The sequence below is a fragment of the Meles meles genome, chromosome 1, assembly GCF_922984935.1.
Source record: "Meles meles chromosome 1, mMelMel3.1 paternal haplotype, whole genome shotgun sequence".
Classification (NCBI taxonomy): Eukaryota; Metazoa; Chordata; class Mammalia; order Carnivora; family Mustelidae; genus Meles; species Meles meles.
In genome coordinates, this window is record NC_060066.1 from 196766762 (window position 1) to 196791230 (window position 24469).

At 43.2% G+C, this 24469-nt stretch overlaps 1 protein-coding gene across 2 annotated transcripts in view; it reads left to right on the forward strand.

Annotated features, from left to right (window-relative positions):
• Positions 1–24469, forward strand: part of WASF2 (WASP family member 2) — an 82376-nt gene that overhangs the window by 48420 nt on the left and 9487 nt on the right. The window contains exons 1-6 of one of the 2 annotated variants that reach the window (XM_046004171.1): positions 9225–9365; positions 10603–10775; positions 18640–18774; positions 19292–19445; positions 21563–21680; positions 22684–22814. In XM_046004171.1, coding sequence (XP_045860127.1) covers positions 10646–10775; positions 18640–18774; positions 19292–19445; positions 21563–21680; positions 22684–22814 — 668 coding nt within the window. In that variant the 5' untranslated portion in view covers positions 9225–9365; positions 10603–10645. Of the gene's footprint in view, positions 1–9224; positions 9366–10602; positions 10776–18639; positions 18775–19291; positions 19446–21562; positions 21681–22683; positions 22815–24469 lie in introns of those variants that run through there. The other variant, XM_046004164.1, reaches the window with a different exon arrangement.

A 24469-nucleotide genomic window follows, 5' to 3' on the forward strand; every position in this document is an offset into this window, starting at 1 on the left:
AATATTCATTGATTGATAAGGGTACTGTAATTAACTATTAATACAACCTGAAACTTATTAATAGTTTTGTTTAAGGGTTGAGAGAACCACATAAAAAACATTTGGAACAGTGCCTTGCACATGGTTAAATGCTAAATACATGTAGAACTAGTACTTCTACTACTGCTACTACTGTTACTACAACAATCACTACAGCTTTTTTTTTTTTTTTTTAAAGTAAGCTGTATGTCCAATGTGGGGTTTGAACTCACAGCCCCAAGATAAAGTCACATGCTCTACGGACTGAGGCAGCCAGGTGCCCATCTCCATGACTATTATTATAATTATTTTGTGGCATGCACTGTGTTAAGCATTTTATATATGCATTATTTCGTGTTTCTTCACAACAACCTTACAAACTAGGAATCATTATGCTATAGCAGACTAGGAAACAGATTTCACTGCTTGCCAAGGTCCTAAAGCTAAAATTCAGAAGTAGTGAGTTTAAACCCGTTCCTCTGTGTCGTGCTGTCCATACTCTTGCTGTTCTGCATCACTGCTGATTAGGTTTTGAGGGTTTGGGTGACTGCCTAGTAAACTGAGGGCAGAAAGAAAAGAATGGGTACTTACTTTCCTTTTGCTCAAGGACTTTTCCCTATAAATGCCATCTTCTGAGTGAACAGACCTTATGAGAGGAAGTAGATACACAGTTGCCCTTTGCTGGTAACTTTTAGTTGCTGACGGCTTGGCCATTAGTGACAGATGAGTGTGTGACACTTCTTCAGGAATGAATTCTTGTTACAGCTGGCAGAATAGAACAGTTGTTATGGAATTGCATGGCAGTTTGCTCCATAATTCCACTCCTGGTGTTCAGATACGGTTGTGATCACTAGGTCTCTCTCTTACTTAGGCTGGTGTATTAACAGTCCCATCTAGGTCTGCTGCTTCTGCCTGCTCCATGACCACACGGTGTGATTGTATGTTGCTCTGAGCTGTCAGCAAAACATTTTGCTGAATCCCCTTTTTTGTTGTTGCTCTGCAACCTTTTTTCCCCTGGCCTTTCTCAGTTGTGTAAAGTCAGTTTCTTTTTCGGCGTTTCCATCCCAGAGAGGGAGCCGTTACCCAGAGAGAAGCTTGAAATATGAAGTGAGGCACCATAGAGATTACAATGAAGAGTTAGGGGTGCCTGGCTGACTTGGTCAGAAGAGCATTAGACTCTTGATCTCAGGGTTGTGAGTTTGAGCCCCACGTTGGGTGTAGAGATTACTTAAAAATAAAATCTTTAAAAAAAAACAAAAATAAAAATGAATGGGTAGACAGCTGGCAGGATGTCAGTGCCTGATATGTGATTCAGCTCTGAATGTCTCCTTCCTCCCTCTTTTTCAAACACACCTCTGTATCTAATTTACCAGTGGTTGCTCCAGTGACTTGTCTTCAGGGATCTTAACCTAGTACAGTACTCACTGCTACTTGCAAGAACCAGGAAAAAAGGTTACACTTAGCCCCACCCTCTTTACCTTTGAGTGAAGTAGTAAAGTGGGATTAGATATTTTTCCATAAAAACCAACAGTGTGTTCCCATATGTAGCACAAGCCTGGGTACTTAGAGAGGAATGCCTTTTTTTTTTTTTTTTTTTAAGGTTTTGTTTTATTTATTTATTTAAAAAGAATTTATTTGGGTGCCTGCATGGCTCAGTTGGTTAAGCCTCTGCCTTCAGCTCAGGTCATGGTCTTAGGGTCCTGGGATCGAGGCCTGCATCGGGCTCTCTGCTCAGCAGCGAGCCTGCTTCCCCCTCTCTCTCTGCCTGCCTCTCTGCCTACTTGTGATTTCTCTATCTCTCTCTCTGTCAAATAAATAAAATCTTTTTTTTTTTTAAGATTTTATTTATTATTTATTTGACAGACAGAGATCACAAGTAGGCAGAGAGGCAGGCAGAGAGAGAGAGTAGAGGAAGCAGGCTCCCTGCTGAGCAGAGAGCCCAGTGTGGGGCTTGATCCCAGGACCCTGGGATCATGACCTGAGCCGAAGGCAGAGGCTTTAACCCACTGAGCCACCCAGGTGCCCCTAAATAAATAAAATCTTAAAAAAAAAAAAAAAAAGATTTTATTTATTTATTTGACAGAGAGAGACACAGTGAGAGAGAATACAAGCAGGAGGAGTGGGAGAGGGAGAAGCCTGCTTCCTGCTGAGCAGGAAACCCTGTGAGGGGCTTGATCTCAGAACCCTGGGATCGTGACCTGAGCCGAAGGCAGACACTTATAAGCCACCCAGGTGCCCTATTTATTTATTTTAGAGAGAGAGAAAGACCATTTACACAAGCAGGGGGAGGGGCAGAGGGAGAGAAAAATCTCGAGCAGACTCCATGCTGAGCCCCATGTGGGGTTCTGTCTCACAACCCCAAGATGATGACCTGAGTGGAATCAAGAGTCAGTTGCTTAACTGACTCAGCCACCCAAGTGTCCCAAGAGAAATGCATTTTTTATCTATCCTCTTACCTCAGATTTTTAGGGACCACTAACTGGAGATCTCTCTCTCTCTCTCTCTTTTTTAAGATTTTATTTATTTATTTGTGGGAAAGAGAGTGTGCACCAGCAGACAGAGAGGTCACAAGTAGGCAGAGAGGCAGGCAGAGAGAGAGGGAGAAACAGGCTCCCCACTGAGCAGAGAGCCCCATGCGGGGGCTCGATCCCAGGATCCTGAGATCATGACCTGAGCCGAAGGCAGAAGCTTAAACCACTGAGCCACCCAGGCACCCCAGTTATTGGCATATTTCTAATAATCTTGGCTCTAAATGAATTGTAGAGGTTTGATACTTTTTTTTTAAAGGTTTTATTTATTTGAGAGAGAACAGTCTAGCACAAACTGGGGGAGCAGCAGAGAGGGAGAACAGCCTCCCCACTGAGCAAGGAGCCCAATGCGGGACTCGATACCAGGACCCCAGGATCATGACCCGAGCCAAAGGCAGATGCCCAATGGACTGAGCCACCCAGGCACCCTGATACTTTGTTTTGTTTTGTGTGTTGGGTGTTTGTTTTTCAGAGTAGCTTAGTTGTTTTTCATGTTAAACTTCTGTGCAATTTTTTTTCTTTGCAATTTTTTATTTGAATTCTAGTTAGTTAAACTCCTGTGTGAATTTAATGCTGAATTAATGGCTGTAGCTGAAAAAAATCTGGTACTTGAGTACCCACAAATACGAGGGGTAAGATTTCTTCATTTCTGAGTAAAATCATTCAAAATTTATATGTATTCAATCAGTAAAAGTAAGCCCATTTCGATGAATAGTTTGGAGTATTTCAGACCATTGCAATTTGATGAATTGAGTATTGCTAGAAATTGGCATTAGATTGGAAATGTGAAATGAACTTTGTGTTTGTAACTGAAAGTCATCAGTGATAACATTGTTGATCCTATGTGTATTGTAAGTGGATAGGTAACAGGGAACCTGGGCGGGGATAGAGATGTAAGAAATATTTTATGTGAGTAAATCTTTTCTTTGGAGACCAGAATACTTTGCAAACAAAATTTCAGTTTAATACACATCTTTGGAGCATTTTTTAGTGTAACCCAAAGCTGAGCTAGAGGAATGAATTGAAGTTTTCCCCCCATTTGCCAGTCATCATTAGAGTAAGAACTGGAATCCAGGTTTCCACCTCTGCTTTTTAAATGTATTTTCTGGGGTGCCTGGGTGGCTCAGGGGGTTGGGCCTTTGCCTTTCACTTGTGTCATGGTCTCAGGGTCCTGGGATTGAGCCCCGCATCCTGGCGCTCTGCTCAGCGGGGAGCCTGCTTTCCCCTCTCTCTCTGCCTGCCTCTCTGCCTACTTGTGATCTCTCTCTCTGTTTAATAAGTAAATAAAAATCTTTAAAAAAATAAATGTATTTTCTTTTGGACAACCAGACGATCACACTGAAAAAAAAAAAAAAAAGCTTCATTTCGGCCATTTAGGAGGCAGTCTTCTATGGAATAGTTGATACTAGAAAAAAAAAGTGATCCCCCCAGTTTTAGGCTTAAGAGCAGAGCTATGATTAGAGCCTAAAGAGTAATAAAGATAAGAACAAAAGGTGGTATTGCCCCCAAAAGGTAATAGAAAGTTATGGAATTACCAGGTGTGAATGGTTCTTGATAGATGTACAGTGTGCTCAAGGAGTAAAATACTGGAATTCAGAAGTTGTGCTTCCTGGGCCACTTTCCCCAGACCAAATCAAGACAAGAAGGAGCCTTAGATTTATTGAATGTAGGTTCATAGCCATTGTCATTACTTTAGGAAATTGGAAATTTCTCCTGGTTTTAGATCACAAGTAGGCTTTTTTTGGTTCTCTGTCCACTATAGGAGCTCCATTCCTGTCTCGCTGTCTCTTTTAGACATTGCTCCAGTGACCTAAACTGATTTGTAATTCCTTGTGTTTGGAGGGAGTCTAGTTATATTTGTAGGTTCAGCCTCACCCTGTCTTTCAGCAGGAAGTGGGCGGGTGCTTAAGTCTATAATGAGGCATTTTTCCTTGTTGTTGCTGCATGGTAGTGAGGACTGCTGTATGCAACAGTAAATTCATACTTCTTTAAACATTTTAGTAGACAGATTTAGATTATAGTAAGCCTATGTGTTGTCTGTCATTTTGAAATAAAATTATTTGACTTTTCAAACTTTTTTTTTTTTTTTAAGGATTTTATTTATTTATTTGACAGACAGAGATCACAAGTAGGCAGAGAGGCAGGCAGAGAGAGTGAGAGGGAAGCAGTCTCCCTGCTGAGCAGAGAGCCCGATGCGGGACTCCATCCCAGGACCCTGAGATCATGACCTGAGCCGAAGGCAGCGGCCTAAACCACTGAGCCACCCAGGCGCCCCAAATTATTTGACTTTTCAATTGAAATTTTTGCACCCCTGTGGAATGCATATTCTTTAACATAAAGAAGTTTGTCTATTGAAAGAGGAAACTGGTCTACAAAGTAAAGCTCTTCTCATATGCCCCCATCCAAAGTGCTGTTAACTACAGAACAGTGGGAAATGCTGAAGTGAAAGCAGAAGTCCTAATTGCCACACACATAACATCCCCACATGTTTGCATCCCCTGCTACTGCTGATCAGCATTTTGGGGGAGGGGGAGTGTTTCAAAGAGGAACTGCCTTGAGAAGCATTTCTGTTGTTGTGGTTATTGCTATAGCTCAGATATACTTACTTTTGGATGCAACCTTAGAAATTTGCAGGTGCTATCAGTGACCTTGGCTCTAAATGAAGTATTGTATATTTGTTTATAATAAACGGCTAGTAATAAATACTACTGCCAGAATGAGCAGTCATCTGTCTTTTGTCCTGGTGGTGACAGGAATTCAGAGTGGGATACAAATGAATGTGTCACGTCTCACATGTAGCTTTCCTTCATTACCTTCTACCTCCCTCACAGTCTTTCTCACCTCCCTGCACTTCAGCCTCAGGGTGTTGGGATCAGAGTTGTAAGAATGTAGGGCAGAATTCAAAGTCTCCTTTTGACTTTACACTGATCACATACGATATATAAATATTTCGTGATAACTTCTAATTTACAGACTTGTAGAACCTTACTGTGGAAGAGACCTGAGAGAACACCTTATCCAATTTCTACTTCAAAGCTTGAATCCCACCATGGTACTGACAGTCTAGACTGGTCCATATGCTGCCAGGCCATGGCTAGGGAGGGATGCCTAAAGTCTTCTATTTGTTCTCAGACTCATTCTCAAGTCCCTTAGGCCGAAAATAGCCAGGAGTAAAGATGGGGTTGCTGCTGAGTCTGGCTGCATGTCTGGAACTATTCCAAAGCCAATTTTTCCCTTGGACTTACTTGGGTAGCCAACTCCCAGATCAGTCTGGGAGCCTCCCAGGGTGTAAATAACTCAACCTCAGGACTCTGTCTGGAACATCCTTTGGACCATTCTGTATCCTGTAGGTCCTAGTAACTAGATGGACCTCGATCTGGAGAAGGGTTTGATTCATAGCTATAATCCATCCCTCTCTACATTTCTTAGACCTGCCTCTGGCCCTGTGTTCAAAATGCAGTGGAGGTTGGATATTGGATCTTGGTCAGTGAGGAGGTTATGGCAACTTAGATAGAAGCAAATCTAGGAATTTTAGAACTTAAAAATCATCTGGCTTAGTCCCTTTATTTTGTTGATGAGGCAACTGAAGCCCAGAGTGAGAATTATATTATCTTTGGTTTAGAAGGCATTGCAGAAGTCATCCAGTCTGACCTCTCAACATTAGCATTTCACAATCTGGGAACGTCTCCCCCAACATTCTTGATAGCTGGTCATCCAGAGGATTGTACTGGGAACTCATAACCTCTGAGGAAAACCTATTCTAATATAGGACAGCTCTAATTAAAAGGAACTAACAAAATTGAAATCTATTTCCTGTAACTTTTATCTTCTCAGTGGTTCTAATTCCTTTCCTGTGTAACGTCTCCCAAGGTGTAAGACCTCAGACCCCCAAATTAGCAAATATCAGCATATAGTTTTCCTAATCAAAGTAAATATAACTGAAAAAGAACTTGATTGATACTATGAAGACAGGTCATTCACTCTTTTTTTTTTTTAAAGATTTTATTTAATATTTGACAGAGAGATCCCAAGTAGGCAGGCAGGCAGAGAGAGAGGGGGAAGCAGGCTCCCTGCTGAGCAGAGAGCCTGATGCTGATGCAGATGCCGATGCCGATGCCAATGCCAATGCCGATGCCCAATCCCAGGACCCTGAGATCATGATCTGAGCCAAAGGCAGAGGCTTAATCCACTGAGCCACCCAGGCACCCTCAGGTTATTCACTCTTTCGTGGATCCAAAATTTCTTTTTCCAGATGAGAGCCACTGCTTTCTTAGATTTCTTTACTTTCTCTTCTGTCGCTGGCACTAGCATTTACCCTTTTTCATGCTACTTTTAATAAAGAAACGTATGTTTTATTACTTTGTGAATATACCTGTGTTCCGGAGTATCAGGAAAAAGCAAATAGGACTTGAAAGGGCAGACTCACCCCTGCACCCTGGCTTCTCCGTTCCTATTTGCTAGCCGTAGTTGGCCTCTCCATTTCTATTGTCTTTTTCTTAGCCTGTGAAGAGTCCTAACTGATCTGTTTACCTCCAGCCTTCTCCTGCCCAAATATAACATCTTTGCTTCTGTTAGAATGATTTGTCTAAATGCAAATTTGACCATGTCACTTCCTTGATTCAGTGGTTTCTAAACACCCAGTACTCTACAAGTTTTCCACTAAATGACTACTGATGATAGAAGAGCCTTTCTCAACTGGATTTCCATGAGAGAATTAAACCCTAATGCCATTAGGCATCCATTGTATGTAATGTATTAACTTTTTCTCCAATGCATCTGGAATGGTGCTAGTTATGTATAGTCTTGAGGAGAATTGAGAAAATAGTCACTCTAATCATTTTCTTTGTTCTGTGGATCAGATGAGGAACCGAGTGTGAAAGAGTGGGGAGAGAATGTGTGTTCTTCAGGAGATCCAGAAGCCTGGCTGGGAGCAACCTCTAGGAAAAAAACAAAACAAAACACTAAATGTCATAAAAGTCTAGGGTTTCATCTTTAAATTTGTGTGACTATTGCATTCTACCACATAGTATGCCGTAGTTAAAAGTGTTTAAAAAATATTTATGAATGAACATACTGATTTTATAGGAAGGTTTCCTAGGGCCCATGGAACTACATATATAACTACCTTTTTTCTCTTAGCCCTGTAGTGGGCATTTTATATGTGTTAAATTACTTAATGTCTCTAGGAAAATTGCCCAAGATTTGTACAGCTAGTAAGGTGTCAGATTCAGGGTACTCACCCAAGTATGTTTCAACTCCACAACTTGAAGCTGAATTGAGCCAAGAGCCTTAGAAGTTTTGCCCATTTCTAAGTTTATCTTCACCGGAATGTAGGCTTTTTTTTTTTTCCTCCCGCCTTGGTCAAGTTACTGTTGTGTTTCAGATCAAGCATAATTCTGTACTTCTTATGCTGAATATAACTAACTTTTGATTATCCAAAAGGAAAATGAACAGTGATTCAGATAATTCCATATAACAGGCAGTTTTGTCTTTCTTTGGTGGTTCTGAAACATACTAAATGGCTTTATTTATTTATTTTTTTTAAGATTTTATTTCCTTATTTGAGAGAGAGAGAGAGAGAGAGAGAGAGAGCTAGCATGAGTGGGGTGAGAGGCAGAGGGAGAAGCAGATACTGCTGAGCAGGGAGCTGCCGGGAGGGAATCATGACCTGAGCTGGAGGCAGACGCTTGCTAAGCGACTGAGCCACCCAGGTGCTGCAATGGCTTTGTTTGGTAGCAGATTTACTTTTCTAATGGCAGCTAGCTTTTTTCATAAGAGGAAACCATCTTGCTATTGAAAACTTAGTTCCCCACCCATATGACATAGAGTTGACTCCATTTGTATCTGCTTACTTAAGGCCCTTGGGAAAGCATAAATGCTAAACTACCAAGTTATTAGAAGCACCCCCTGCCTGGCCCCCAGTTCTACATGTACCTGACCATCTGGAATCCAGTTTCTGTTAAGTGTCCAGTGAGAACGTCTGGAATGTCTTGTCAGTGGCCATGTTCAACACAGAATTTCAAGGGGATCTGGCTTCTTTAGTTCTCTGAGAAGCTGGAACAAATACTGAAATGATTGCTAATAGAGGGAGCTACAGTGACTGTTTTCAATCATTCTCTGGCTGCACCATTGAATTTCTGGTTCCTCCAGAAAGCTTGAAATTTGGGAGTCCAAGAGCATCCAGAGGATGGTGTACAGATCCCTGTGAGGTTCAGTTTGTAGCCTCCCGCCTCCTTTCTTGTTAGAAACTCTTCACCAGTGAGTTACAAATGACTGCGTCTTAGTACCTGATAACCCTCTACATCATGTAAAAGAGAGGTTAGACTGGAAGGGAAAGTCCAGAGTTTGGATTAGAAAACCTGTTGAGTCAAAGGGGAACTTAGCAGAGGAACGGAATGAAAATTATTTCCTTAGACAGTAGACAAATATTCAGGAAACACCTCTGCACCCCAAAGATAGGCACAGCTGCCACACAGTGACTATTAAAGGGAGGTTCAAAGTTATGAGCAAACAGCTGATTCTCTTGGTTCTTGGGCTGTTGCTGTTGGTGACAGGAAATCTTGTTCCCCAAGCTGCTGGCTTCCTGTTTTATTTTTACTCTTAGTAGATCAGAATGTCCATAACAAGGAGCAGTCTGTTCCAAAGGGTTCTACTCCCCCTTTGAGCCTGAAGGGCTTTTTTTTTTTTTTTTTTTTTTTCCTTTTGGTCAGACAATATGTTGGTTCACTTTTAAGATCTATAATATTTAGCTTGGTTTAAGCATTTTCTATTCACAATCAACTTTTTTTTTGGTGATGAGCTGGCGTTTTAAGATTTGATGTAAGTAAACCTCTGCTTTGCTTGTTCTAAAATATATATATATAGAGAGAGAGAGAGAGAGAGGGAGTTTGCAATATTGGGGATGTGGGTATGTTGGTATGTTACCTTTATGCTTTACCTTTCCATTTGAAGTGAATTGGCATTTTCCCTAGCATGAAAACCATTCGGTTGTTGTACATTTCTTTAGTTTCACAAGATACAGAAACAGGACCTGCCAGCCCAGTGTGCCTTTGGCTGTAGTCATACCCATTTTGTTGAGACTAAAACCTCCTATCCTTGTAAAGCTAGGAATTTGATAATCTAATTCTAAAACAATAGCTCAGCATGAACCTGAAGTGGTGGGGGATTTCCTAGGGAAAGGGGCTCAGCTGACAGGATAAGAAACGGTAACTGGAAGGTTTCCGGATCTGCTCCAGACACTTCCTGCTGTCTCAAGAGCCTTTTGGCCCAGGTGTGTTGAACCGGATGTGAGAGAGAGAGAGAGAGAGAGAGAGCGAGCGAGCTGTTGGGTAGAAGAGAAAGGACTGGGGAATCTTACAGAACAGTTTGCTCAGCATCATGTTTGACATATTGAACATGTGAAATTTTCCTTGATATTCTTTAATTCTGTCAATGTACAGACGAAACTTTAGTAGTGTTAATAGACACTGGCAGCTAGTGTTTAGTTGTACATTAACAGTCATCTATCAGGGAAGAACTGAAGAAGTTACATCCTGATGTAGATCAGTGGAATCAGTATTGGCAGCTTAATTCCATTGTGGAGATTATCGGATGACAGGAGCTCTTTTTTGATCCTTGTAATTGATCATCTGGAATCTGATCTGTGCTGATTATGGACACACCAAGGATGGGATCCGACCATACCATTCAGAGCCTGCTGAATGGACTGTTTTCTGACCATGCCTCTTTGCCTCGAGAGACTCTTGTTGGTTGGAGCACAGTTATTTTAAGGTTGTTAGGTTTTTATGCTCCCTGTGTAACTCAGCCAGCAGTCACCAGTTCAGAATTTTTAAACTTATCCAGCATGCCCTCTAATAGCACTTAATCTTAAATCTTAAAGATTGAAGGGAACGGGGTGGGGGCTTAAAAAAGAAAAAAATGATGGGGGAGAAAAGATTTTTTAAAAGCTGTTTTAGATCAGAGCAAGACAAAAGGAAAAAAACAAAAAAGACTGACACAGCCCTAGTGTGCCTGGAATTTGTGGTTGAGTAATACTTTCCTGTTACTTCTTTTTTAGGTTGTTTTTCATCATTCAGAGCATTGCCTGAAGCAGGTCCACCATGCCGTTAGTAACGAGGAACATCGAGCCAAGGCACCTGTGCCGTCAGACGTTGCCTAGCGTTAGAAGCGAGCTGGAATGCGTGACCAACATCACCCTGGCAAATGTCATCCGACAGCTGGGCAGCCTGAGTGAGTGCCGCAGAGAGCCTGTGCTTTGCCCTCAGGGGTCGTTGGTGCTCTTTATTTAGTTTCCTTCTCCTCCCGTGTTCCTGTTTCTCCCCCATCTGCCTTTCCTAGGTAATGTGAAAATGTATCCCCCCCCCCTTCCTGAAAGAGAGGTTCCTTTTTGGTACAGATTCTTCCCCTCAACCCTTTCTTCATCTACTGCCACCCTCTAGGTTCCCTCCACCTCCCCCTCCACCTGCTTCAAAAGAAATCTGTGGGAAGGGTAGCAGGAAGGGCTGCAGCAGAAACTGCAGATGGAATGACAGAGCAGAATTCTCTGTGTGTAAAGTGGGAGGTTCACAGAGCAGTATCTTGGTTGGGGAATGTGCCTGTAATTGCACGAGCTGTTCGATGTAGCTGACTTTATCTCTCCGACACCCCCCTCCCCCCAACTTTTCTTCCCAAAGAGGAGTAAAGCAAATATACACTCAGATTCTAGCCGACTTGTCTACCCTGGTAGACATTTAATTGTGCGGCAAGCCCCCAGGTCCAAGTTCAGGGTACAAATTACTTTTGCAGTCTCTGGGGTATTGGGAGTTTTGCAAGCTGCGTTTACACACAATGACACAAAGTGTAGCTGGAGCCATTCTTCTCTAGGAGGAAGATGGGGTTTAGCCCAGTCTGTTTTGGAGCTGAGGGAAAGCCAGCTCAATGATTTTTTTTTTTTTTTTAATTGGCAAGAATGAATGAGATTGCCTTGGGTGGGGTATATGCATGGGTTTGGATTTCACTCTGAATCAAGCCGATTTTGTTTGAAGCTGAGGTATGGGAAGGGCAGATGCTTGGATAGGCTCTGCATTTGTCTAGTGCCACTCCAACTCCCATAAGAACGTCCATCAAATCGCCATTTTAGTGATCTTCCTTAGCAAAGGCATCTTGGTATGAATTATTTCAGACCCTCACCCTTCCTATCGCATCACTGCGCTTAGTGAAGGCAGTGGGACATCAGGAAAGCCTGCCTTCCCCCAGATAGTATCAGGCCCTACCTTTAAAACAGGGCCCCGAGGAGACAGAGCTCTGTGACCATATGATGTATGGGGTCTGAGATTCCTAAGCCTTTACCTAGCTCACTTGATCCAGGGCTTAGGGAAACTTGGATGGGGTGTCAGGAAGAAATGAAACCCTGCCAGTGCCTGTCTTACACAAAGGAACACTGACAGCAGTGCAGCTGACGAGGAAGCATGTGAAGGCGGCAGAGAGCCTCACTGCTTCTTAAAAGCATCATTTCTGCTTCTGTCACCCTGAGAAGGCCAAATGGGTGGAAGTCAATCACACACTGGTTCCTTCTCCATAGGACAAAGGACATCTAGCTAATGACGCTTCTTACTCTCACTCAGCAGGAGTTACGCTCTCTCTCAGGTGTTTTTCCAGGGTAGTGTTGATGGATGTCATTGCTCACTCTCCCACTTGTGATCAGACCACTCCTGTCTGGAGGAAGCCAGTCTGAGGGCCAGGGTTGGTTTGTGCCTGTGGAAACAAGATTTCCTCACGTTGTGGTGCTAACTGACCCTTTATTCATCCAGTAAATATGTATTGAACATATTTTATGTGCCAGATGCTGAGGGAATACAGCGATAATAAGAAATGGTCTCTGCCTTCCAGGAGCTCATAATCTACCAGAGGAGACAGAAATGAATAATTCTTACGGGGAGAGGGTGAGAGGGGAACTCATATTTGTTGATTGCCTACTTTACACCAAGTTTTAGTGGGATATTGACATAGATGTCAACTAATTCCCCTGGGTGATCCTTTGAGGGTAGGTGGTGGTATCCCATTTTTCAGGTGAAGAAATGAAGGCTCAGAAAAGTAAGGTAGCTTGCCTAGAGAGACAGCAGCCAGTAAGAGGTAAAGTCAGATTTCCAAAGACTTTCTCAGCTCTGTCCTGTACTCTCTATCTCTGCCAACACTGCCCTCCCTGGTTCAGACCTTTGTTGACTTTTACCTGAATGATTGCCTTATCCTCCCTTTGGCTTCCCTTTCTCTGATCAACCCTCTAAATCTGTAAACCTAAAAATCTTATAAATCTTAAGCCTGTATCCCTGCCAGAGTGGTCTGCTTAAAACACAAATCTCACTTTTTACTTTTATAATTCTTAATTGTTTGAATTTTTTGAAAATTAAACTTTCGTAATTTAAAAAGTATGTGTGGTTTTTTTTTTAAGATTTTGTTTATTTGAGAGACACAGTAGAGAGAACACAAGTGGGGAGGAGGGGAGGAACAGAGGGAGAGGGAGCAGCAGGCTTCCTATTGAATAAGGAACCTGACGTGGGGGTTCCATCCCAGGACCCCAAGATCATGACCTGAGCTGAAAGCAAACATCCAACCAAGCCACACAGGTGCCCTTAAAAAGTGTTTTGTTTTGTCTTTTTAAAAGATTTTATTTATTTATTTGACACAGAGATCGAGAGGCAGGCAGAGAGGGAGAAGCAGGCTCCCTGCCGAGCAGAGAGCCCAATGTGAGACTCGATCCCAGGACCCTGGGATCACGACCTGAGCCAAAGGCAGAGGCTTTAACCCACTGAGCCACCCAGGCACCCTTTTTTTAAAAACATTATTTATTTACTTACTTTTTAGAGGCTCTTTTTTTTTTTTTAAAGATTTTATTTATTTATTTGACAGAGATCACAAGTAGGCAGAGAGGCAGGCAGAGAGAGAGGGAGAAGCAGGCTCCCCGCCAAGCAGAGAGCCCAATGTGGGGCTTGATCCCAAGACCCTGGGAATCATGACCTGAGCCGAAAGTAGAGGCTCCAACCCACTGAGCCACCTAGGCACCTCTTTACTTACTTTTTAAAAGAGTTTGTTTATTTGTCAGAGAGAGACTGCACGCACACCACCAGCAAGCCACAGCAGGGAGCTGCAGGCAGAGGGAGAAGCAGGCTCCCCGCTGAGAAGGAGCCCAATGTGGAACTCCATCCCAGGACCCCGCATCACCGCCTGGGCTGAAGGCAGTGGCTTAACCAGCTGAGCCACCTAGGTGTCCCTAAAAAGTGTTTTTATTTTTTTATTTTTTTAAGATTTTGATTATTTATTTGGCAGACAGAGATCACAAGTAGGAAGAGAGGCAAGCAGAGAAAGAGGGAGAAACAGGCTCCCCACTGAGCAGAGAGCCCGACTCGGGACTTGATCCCAGGACCCTGAGATCATGAGCTGAGCTGAAGGCAGAGGCTTAACCCACTGAGCCACCCAGGCGCCCTCAAAAAGTGGTTTTTTTTGTTTGTTTGTTTTTTAAGATTTTATTTATTTATTTGCCAGAGAGAGAGATCACAAGTAGGCAGAGAGGCAGACAGAGATAGAGGAGGAAGCAGGCTCTCTGCGGAGCAGAGAGCCCGATGCGGGGCTTGATCCCAGGACCCTGAGATCATGACCTGAGCCGAAGGCAGTGGCTTAATCCACTGAGCCACCCAGACGCCCACAAAAAGTGTTTTTAAATAAGAGTACAGGGGTGCCTGGGTGGCTCAGTCATTAAGCGTCTGCCTTTAGCTCAGGTCATGATTCCAGGGTCCTCAGATGGAGTCCCGTGTCAGGCTCCCTGGTCAGTGGAAAGCCTGCTTCTTCCTCTCCCAATCCCCCTGCTTGTATTCCCGCTCTCACTGTCTTTCTCTGTCAAATAAATAAAATCTTTAAAAAAAAAAAAAAAAGATTCCGAGCCTTTTAAATAAACAAATAAATGTACAAATGTTAAAAATCTCCCCTGTTCCTCACTGTGGGATTGTATAAGTTTCTTGGTCTTGCATTCTAGACTTTTCAAGACTTGCCTCCCTTTCCATTTTTCTTTTTCTTTTTCTTTTTTTAAAGATTTCATTTATTTATTTGACAGAGAGCACAAGTAGGAAGAGAGGCAGGTGGGCGGCGGTGGGGAGCAGGCTCACTGCCGAGCAGAGAGCCTGATGCAGGGCTAGATCCCAGGACCCTGAGATCCTGACCTGAGCTGAGAGCAGACGCTTAATGACTGAGCCACCCATGAGCCCTCCAGTCTTTTTTTTTTGCAATCCATCTTCTCCCAGGGATTTTACAATCTTTTAAAAAAAAATTTTTTTTTAATGAAAAAGGGGAAAAAGGAAGGAAGAAAAAATGAATTATCAACTACTTGAAGTACTTCTGAGATAGACCATAGTCTCTCATGCAGTGCCCTTGCTATTGTTTCTCCTGCCTGGAGAAACCTCATCATCCTTGTAGCTGATCTTCAAGGCCTAGCTCAAGGACCTCCTCCTCCAGGCTGGACTAAGTGCTTCTCTGAGCTCCTATTACGTGCCTGTAATTATTACGTACCACATTATATTGAAAATTATCTGTATCTCTTATACTAAATTAAAAGTTCTCTGATGGCAGAAATCATGTCTTGTTTGTTCTTAAACCCCAGTGTTTATCCTGCGTAGTATCTGGCACCCAATAGAAGCTCAGTAAATGTTTGTTGAATGATTCATACCTATATTCTTGCCACCATTCCATGCTGTTGGTGTATAGAGAATACAGGGAAGGAGGTAATACTCCTGTGGGGAGTTAGTGCATGGTGTGGGAGTATAGGGAGAGTTAGGGAATGCTTCACAGAGGAGATTAGATTTGAATCAGGCCTTGAACGATGACTAGAATTTCATCTTGCAGACAGTGGGGCAGGAATAGGCTCATATGTGCTTCACATTCATGACCTTGGCCTCATGGCCTTATGTACTACAGCCAGAAGTGCTTGGTCTGGTAGGCACAATCTGGAATTGTTAAAGCACAAAACTAAAAATTCCACAGTCTTGGATTGCTCCATGAGTTTTTATTTTCCCTCAGTGCAGAGAGATTGGCATTTCACATACTAGGTTGCCGTATTTTAGGAAATAGAGGCACAGCCAGCCAGCCTGCACTTTGAGTCAGTATCCTGACCACCTGGTAGAATGGAATCCTCACTTGGGTAAATTAAGAAATCATGCTGTGATACTGGGTTTTCTGAGTGTAGAGGGGCCATGCCACTGGGGGACTACTCCAAGACTCTTAGACCTCAAGCAAAAGCAGTGCCATATTTGTAAAAATCAGATTTAACCTATTCATGTCTGCCTAAGATTCCATTTGAACAGTTCTGCTAAGGGGGAAAAAAAATTGAAGACTGCTTTGGAATGTCTTGGAAACATATGGTTGGTAACTGTTGTGAGTGTCCTGATTTGATAGTAGATCTGTTTTGGTAATCTGAATGAATGAAATTTAACTCTGAACAAGGTACTTTGGTTTTCTCCTTATATAAGTGTGTCACACTCCTGTTTTCAGAGATTGGGGTAATATTTAGTACCTGAAGAATAGGAACTATCATATTACTGACTGGAATTATATCTTAAATTTCCTGTAAGTGTAAAACGGTATATTTAGATAACTCATAGTCTTGAAAGTCATCTGATGTGGTTGGGCAGTTTCATTGTGACAACCTAACATTTTTAGCCCATTTAATCCTATGACAATTTAGTAAGGTTGATACAGTTACCCTCATTTTACAGATGAGGAAATTGAGGCTGAGACACTGTGACATGCTGAAGAGTATGTAGGTATAAATAGAAAGAACTGAGATTAACTCCAGATTTTTCTGATTGAAGTCTGCTGCTACTTCCATGTATAGATCCAGGGCGGGCCTGATGTGATGATGTGTCGGTGGGGAAACCTTCACACCACCTCCCTCCATCTTTAGATAGCATTGTCAGTGTTTACATGTCTATATGTTGGGGGTAAGATTTTTTTTTTTAATTTTTTTTTAAGATTTTATTTATTTATTTGACAGAGATCACTAGTAGGCAAAGAGGCAGGCAGAGAGAGAGGGGGAAGCAGGCTCCCAGCTGAGCCGAGAGCCCAACGCGGGGCTCGATCCCAGGACCCTGGGATCACGACCCGAGCTGAAGGCAGAGGCTCAACCCACTGAGCCACCCAGGCACCCCGGGGGTAAGATTTTTATCTTGAAAATCGCTGCCACATTCAGCCACTACTTACACTACCACTACTCCCTTCACAAAGGAGCAGGAAATCCCAGGTATTCTTGGTACCTTAAGGATGGGTTGCTTTGGGGTTTTCTTTTCCTCCAGAATAGCTAGTCAGTTAACAGATTTTTTTTTCTTAGTAATCCCTAAGCCCAGTGTGGGCTCAGACTCACGACCCCAAGATCAAAAGTCACATGTTCTACCAACTGAACCAGCCAGGTGCCCTGGTTAACAGATATTCTTTTTTTTTTTTTTAAGATTTTATTTATTTATTTGACAGAGAGAGAGATCACAAGTAGGCAGAGAGGCAGGCAGAGAGAGAGGAGGAAGCAGGCTCCCTGTGGAGCAGAGAGCCCGATGTGGGGCTCGATCCCAGGACCCTGAGATCATGACCTGAGCCGAAGGCAGCGGCTTAATCCACTGAGCCACCCGGGCGCCCCTGGTTAACAGATATTCTTGAGCCTGGTTTATTTTTCATAAGTAATGTTGTATGTTTATCTGCTTTAGCTTTCCAATCTCAGTTTTCCATTACCTGAATGAACATGATGCAGTGTGGTTTTTATGGGAACTTAGCTGTATTATGGACAGGGATCAGATAGCATCGTCAGCCTGCGGAACAGAAATGGCAGCTTCGTTAGCCAGTTTGTGTCTTTGAACCCAGGAACTTCCCATGGTTGTTTAAATCACAAGATCGTTCAGTATGCAAAAACTTGTTCCTTCCTTGACTAGAAACTCCTTATTGACTAAATTTACCAGCACTTCAAAATATGCTGTTGATTGGTCTTATCCTTACTCTCCAGGTTACACTGGGAAGGTGAGCTGCAGTTCACCGTGAACGTGCAGTTTTGGCCTTTGGACTAATATTTTCCCCCTCAGGTGTGGACTGAGCACAAACAAAGTTTAGAAGCTAAAAGTCAGAGCCTACTTAAAATAGTTCTCAGTAGTTTTTTTGGTTGGGCACCATCACTTATGCCTACCTTCACCTTGCAAGTAAGAAACCTAGTATATTTATTCACGTGTGCCGCTTTTCATTCTTAGCAAGAATGTGCTTTGTGGCTTGGAATGACAATATGGAGGTAGTATCAAATTGCTGGTAGGTTTCTTTGGCTGGAAATTCTCTTTGCATTCCAGGGTTGAAAGTACGGAACTCTTTTCTGTTTCTAAAAAATAAGATACTGTGGAAAGAGACCACTGGTATGTTGGTTTTCAGGCAGGGCTTGAAAATTTCAGCTTTTCACTTGTTCCCTCAGATGTAGATTTGAAGGATTATAACCTAAAGCAAAGAATTCCAAAGTTGTAGGTTATAGAACATAAAATAACCTTTTCACCTCTTAGAAGAAGTCTTAAGTCTCTCTTTTGAGTTGTTGATAAATTCAAGGCCCCTCGAAGATACCACAACTCATCATGGTTATTGAATGTACTTCAGAGGTTCCATTGAGGATGTAATTTTTTATTTTTCATGTTAATTGTAGACACCTACAAGGTCCTTGTAACTCCCATTCTGTTTTCAAGAGCCATTTTACAAGGTGCTTTTACAGAGCAGCAAGGGGCGAAGGGCTGTAGGCAAATGTGTAGACGTATCATCGTATCATCGACTCTTCCAGGGTTAGCTTTTTGTATTGCACCTTTTGATATTATTCAGCCTGCATTGAGTTCGTGACCATTGAGAGTTTGCCAAGAAGACTATTAGAAACGAAATGCAGACGGCTCAGGCTCTGGAGGGCACATCTCCATCTCCAAGAGCAAGCATCTGCATGTAACCCAAACTGTCCTGGGGTGGGTGGGTTTGGGTTGGGGATGTGGGGCATAAGATCTTTAGTAGCAAGTTTTTCTAATCATTTGTGTCATTCTTATGCTCTAGTGACTTGGTCTCTTTGCTCTGTCAGGTAAATATGCAGAGGACATTGTTGGAGAGCTCTTTACTCAGGCAAATACTTTTGCCTCTCGGGTAAGTTCCCTTGCTGAGAGGGTCGACCGCCTACAAGTTAAAGTCACTCAGCTGGATCCCAAGGAAGAAGAAGGTAAGGAAGCTGAGCTCAGCATTTGCAGGCTTTGCTGAGCAGTTTCTTAGGATTTTTTTCTCCAGATTTATAAAAAAGTGAGGGGAAAAAAATCACAGAGACCTATGGAGTTCTGCTTTGAAATGACACATGCCCGGGTGGTGTAAAGAAACCTTTTTAGCTCTACCACACCCCCACATGCTCCCTTTCTCCCATTCCCCCAGTTCTTGCTCAAATCCCCCCTCCCCCAATCGTATTTTGTTACCATAAAAGTACTTGGAAGATTCATTCCTCCTAAGGAGAGGCCTGCTAGATCTGGCCACATAGTAAACCTTTGTGTTGCCTCATTTTGTTCAGTCGTGAAATGGCTGGGCTGCTGACAGCCTTGTGGGGCTTCCCCAGAGGGGGAGAAAAAAAACCTGGCTGCAGACAGCCGCAGCCAAGAAACGCAGCAGCTGAGGCCTCTCAGACTGGTGTGACTCAGTGTTTGCTCAAATAGCCTGTCGTCCATTTTCTCCTGCCTTCCATCTTCTCTCAGTGTCACTGCAAGGAATCAACACCCGGAAGGCCTTCAGAAGCTCTACTATTCAAGACCAAAAGCTTTTTGACAGAAACTCTCTCCCAGTACCTGTCTTGGAAACATATAACACCTGTGATACTCCTCCACCTCTAAATAATCTGACCCCTTACAGGTAACTTGGCTAGTTGTTCCCTTTGTGGACCTGTGGTTAACAGTACGAGATTGGCATTTTAGTTAAAGATGTTTGCATCAGAGGATTGTGTCCAGAAGCTCACTACCTACCCCAGAGTTGTTTGTGGCGACAGCAGCTAATGTTTACCATATAAACACTTGTCACTTATTATTGTTTGGTTTCTGAAATTCATAGTAAATATAATATATATTGAAAGTTTGCTCTAGCATTGCATGCTGCAGAGTTTAATTTGGTATAAGCCAGGTCCATCCTGGATTCCTTCCAAGGATTTAGTTACTACAGAACCAAAAGGACTTTTTTACAAAGCAGTCCTAGAGCTTGCATCCCAGGGGCAGCATTCGAGCAAGGCTCCCACTTACTCTGAAACCACTAGATTACCAGATGTTTGGGTGTGTTAGTAGAGCTAGCTTTGTGGACTGGCTGCTCTGGGCCCTCAGGGTCCTTCCAAAGCTTAAGGAATAATTGGCATTCTTCCCAATGAGTGTCGTTCACTTTGTTTAGAACATCCTTTTGACATTCCCCTCTGCTAGGACCTACACTGCTGCAGTTAAACTTGAGATAGACAGCTTAAAGCCCCTCCCCCTCCAGGGGTCTGTAGTACGATCATCCTGCAGAAAACCACTGAGCAGGGGCAGAAAGTGAATATTTATCTTGCTTGTATCCATAAATATCTTTGGAACAGGTAAAAAGTAATTACAGATAGCTGGAGGCAGATGTCTTCTGCGAGACATGGGTATACTGCAAAGTAGGATGTGTGTGTGTGTGGAACTCAAGGACACCCACCTGATCCAGGGAGCCTGGAAATAGGGGCGCGGTAGCTATTCACAGAGATAAAAGTACACAGCATCTATCCCATAGCGGCTATCCTGTGTTATTATTATATAAAATTATGTTTATACCTTGGCTTTCAATGGGGCTAGCTAGCAGAGCAGGACAGAGTTTGACTCTGTAGCCTCCATTATTTATCAAGTTGGATTTGGGCAGAGCAGTTTCAGGGCAAGAAGGGAGTGTACACCTGATACCGAAGGGAGTATGACATATGACATGGGGCTTGTGTGATAGAATAGGATAAACAAATTATATTAAGACAAAGTTTATTTTTCAGTTAATGGTATTTTCCTTTCTATCATTCTTCTCTCAGTTATCTGGATTTGACCTAACAGAAATGAGCAGTGGTGTAGCTAACTCAAAACAAGATTTAATATAAAAGTCATTAGTGTTTGATTCGGAAATGCTTTCTGTGTGTCCTGACAGGCCAGGGAATAGAATTGCCTTTCTAATAAATGTCCACCCCTAGCACATGCTTTCTAGAAAGAGAGACTTAGTCATGCCAAAGTGCAGGATTCCAACCAGGACTATCAAGTCTGGTAGGTAATCCTTACATGGACCCTCAGTAGCTCTCTTGGTTACTTCTGTCACAGCCACTAAAAGATGGTAATTAAATCTCATAATAAAACAGCTGGCCATCTGTTCTCACAGGGGCCCCCTTGTGGTTGGGGGGTAGGGTAGGGGTACTAGCTATGCTAGAAGGGAGCAGAAAGGTGGATTGCTATGGTTACCTGTTTTTACAGAGGAATAACAGCTGCATACGTAAACACTTTCATGTATATGTATATGTGTATCTATACGTATCTATACACATACACATACATGTACAGGCTTCAGGTAGGTGGGAAGCCGCTAATGCTTCCTGGAGAGTCCTGGGGAATTGGTGGGGGAAGGGGAACCAATGGCAGAAATCCCCTCTGATGTGCCAGGATATCAGGATATCCTCAGGGAGATGTCTGTAGCCATGCAGATCATTAGAAATAATCAGGATCCCTGCTGCTCTAGCCTATTCTTGCCCTGACCATGCAAATTCCTCTACCAGGAATTGAAAGTAAGGCTAAGTTTCTTAAAAAGCCAGATAAATAAATAAAGAGGTGCCATTCTGGGGGCACTGGAATGCTGGTGTGTAAGAGGAAATACGCAGTCAATTTGAATGACTTCTTGATTCCTCAGTGTAAAAACTGCTAACTGGTAGGTATTTGGAATATTGGATTTGGTTGGGAGCTCATCTATCTACTGACAGCTACTTGTCTTCATTTCTATCCCAGGGACGATGGGAAAGAGGCACTCAAATTCTACACAGACCCTTCGTACTTCTTTGATCTTTGGAAGGAGAAGATGCTGCAGGACACCAAGGATATCATGAAAGAGAAGAGAAAGCATAGGGTGAGGGGAAAAGGGCCTCTGTTCTACACATCAGTAGGCACGATTGTGGAGGGGGGATAAAAAGGAAGCCAGTCTTATATGAAGTAATCATTCCGAGTGGCTGCTTGCTTGGATGCCAGGTGAAACTCTTTAAAAAATGTGTCCACTCCAAGCACAACCAAGATGAAAGTATAAATCACACCAAAAATGTGTTTGTTCCCCCTAGTGCTATTAACAATTGAGTATATTCAGGCTGAGTTTTAGAAATTGACTTTTCTATTCACCATTTATTTCTCTTGCAATTTGCACCTGACTCTGCTGGACACTCAAGCTAGGCTAGTCCCTTCCCCGCCAGTTTTGCAGCTCATTTCTCAGAGAGCAGCACAGGGCTCCACAGTGTTTGATTTACAAACAGGAACGGTTTAACACTTTCACTACTGATTGGGTAGGGCTGGGTAAGGGCATAGGCCGAATTTTGGGAGCCGCTCCTCTCCCCTTAGACCTCCAGTGATGTGTGTAAGCGTATGACCTACCAGTTGCAACGTCACAATCCCATTAGCATGGCTGCCGGGAGGCCCAAGAGAGTACCAGGGGCGAGTACAGCTGCACAGGCTGAGGAACTCCTCATTGGTTGTTTGATTTTGCTTTGTTAACTGTTTCCTTATATTTGTCCCAGAGAGTGACTGCCTTTGTGGCAGAGCAAGTAACAAATAGCTTTTTACTAACTTGCTAACAATTAGAGCTGCTCAGAAACATGAATGAGTTACCCAGAAAGGTAGTGAGTTTCCCATCTGTAGAGGTGTCTGAGTGTTGAACTGAGTGAATGTGTTTGACCTTGGGAGGTGGTTTGGACTAGATGACTTCTAGGTCACTCCAAAACCGGTAATTCTGTAAACTCTCTAGTTATTGGGTGTTGTCAAGGCACGTCATCTCTTGGGTGTGCATCCCTGAACGTGGATGGAGTTTTAGTGAAGGACTTTGGAATAATGTTTTACAAAGGCTTTTCTGTTTCTTTTCATTATAGAAAGAAAAGAAAGATAATCCAAATAGAGGGAATGTAAATCCACGTAAAATCAAGACACGGAAGGAAGAGTGGGAGAAGATGAAGATGGGACAGGAGTTTGTGGAATCCAAAGAAAAGCTGGGGCCTTCTGGGTAGGTAATGCTTTTGTATTATTGGTAGCATTTCTGAAGGGCCTGGGGTCATGGAGGTAACAGCCTGGCGGCTCTGGTGTGACACCTTTCACACCCCCTTGAACTCTGGCTGTGTGGCTAAGATCAATATCACTGTTCATCAGCTACCTTAACGTGCATCCGTCTGGTGATAAAAATTTGCTGAATAAATCAAGAGACTCAGCAGTTTAAATGAGATAACTGTAGTACTTCGGAAAATAAGGCCCACAGCTTCTAGTGCCCTTGCTCTGCCAGACGCTAGTATGTCTGTGGGCCCCAAAGGAAGGACTGGAAAGAGAAGAAAAGTGGTCTTGGGAGCCCTTTGCCTCCAGAGCATTGATTTGAAGGTCATGCCTAAGAGCTGGGCATTTCACAGGACTGGAAAGGGCCCGACAGAGAATTTGTGCACATCACCGAAGCAACTTTTCAGTCAGCCTTTGTCAGTCTCGGGAGAGAGGCCGGCCAAGGGACTGAAAGCAGACCTCAGAGACAGTGTGGGAAAGGTCGCTCGGCCAGTATTGAGGCTATATATCTCCATCGGGAAACAGTAGATGTCAGTCTGACCCATTTCCCAATACCAAATCACACTGGAGGTTTAAAAGGGGGGAAAAAAATTGGTTTTGAGCTTGGTTTGATGCTTATCCTGGTGTCCGACCTGTGTGACATTCAAAGCCAAGTCACCACGACTGCTTGGCATGAATGTTGCCCTGGTTTTTTCTCTAAATACATTGCATCCTGGCTGTCAGAGAACCATGCCAGCCCATGCCGGGTGTCTAGGAATGATAAAAGGAATTCTTGCTTTTAGGAATAACTCTACCATGAAAATCTTGACTTTTAAAAACCTTGACACTTCTGACACTAGTTCTTCTTGGATTAAGAGATTTGTTTCAAAGAGTGATGAAGATGGTGAGAGAAAAAATAAACCTTTCTCTCTACAGGGAAAGCAGACCTGAGGGTATCTTCATTACCTTCACCTCCCAGGAAAAGGGGCCATTTTGTTCTGTGGTCCCATCCTGTTCAGACAGGCCTTGTCCTAGGTTCTGTGACTGTAAGGCCAGAAACTTGCATGTTCAGAATGCTAGCTATTATGTATTTGGTTTTTGTTGTGTTTGTGTGTGTGTAATGGGACTGCTGAAAATGAGGACTTTGCCTCCCATTTTCCTGTTGTCCAAGAAGTTTGGGATTGGGCTACATGGCTGGTCTACCTGGATGTGCTTGTTGGTGAACCTATAAAGAGATGTACCAAGCCTACAGGGCTCCAGGCCTTGGGGGTTTTCTGTATCAGAGCATCATTTGATTCGTTAGTTCCCTCCAGCTCTCTTCTCTTCGGGGTCTGTTTGAGATGAGTTCTTTAGAACCTAGCAGTAGTGGAGAGAAGGGGGAGATGGAGCAGAACCAACCGTATTTTGCTAGCTGCTGTTTGTTGTATTTGTGTCATTTGGAGGTTTGTTGTTCACCCAAGGCCAGTGCTCTGAGGGACAGGTTTGCGTGAGGCACAGGCCCTAGTACCCTCCTTAAGTTGGCAGCTCATCATATTGGATAAGAGACCTGGCAGGGAGACCGAGTCTAGCTCCCACACAGCAACTTGCATTTGTCCTTAGCTTGGTTTTGCAATCAAATGCCTCCTTGGTCTTTGA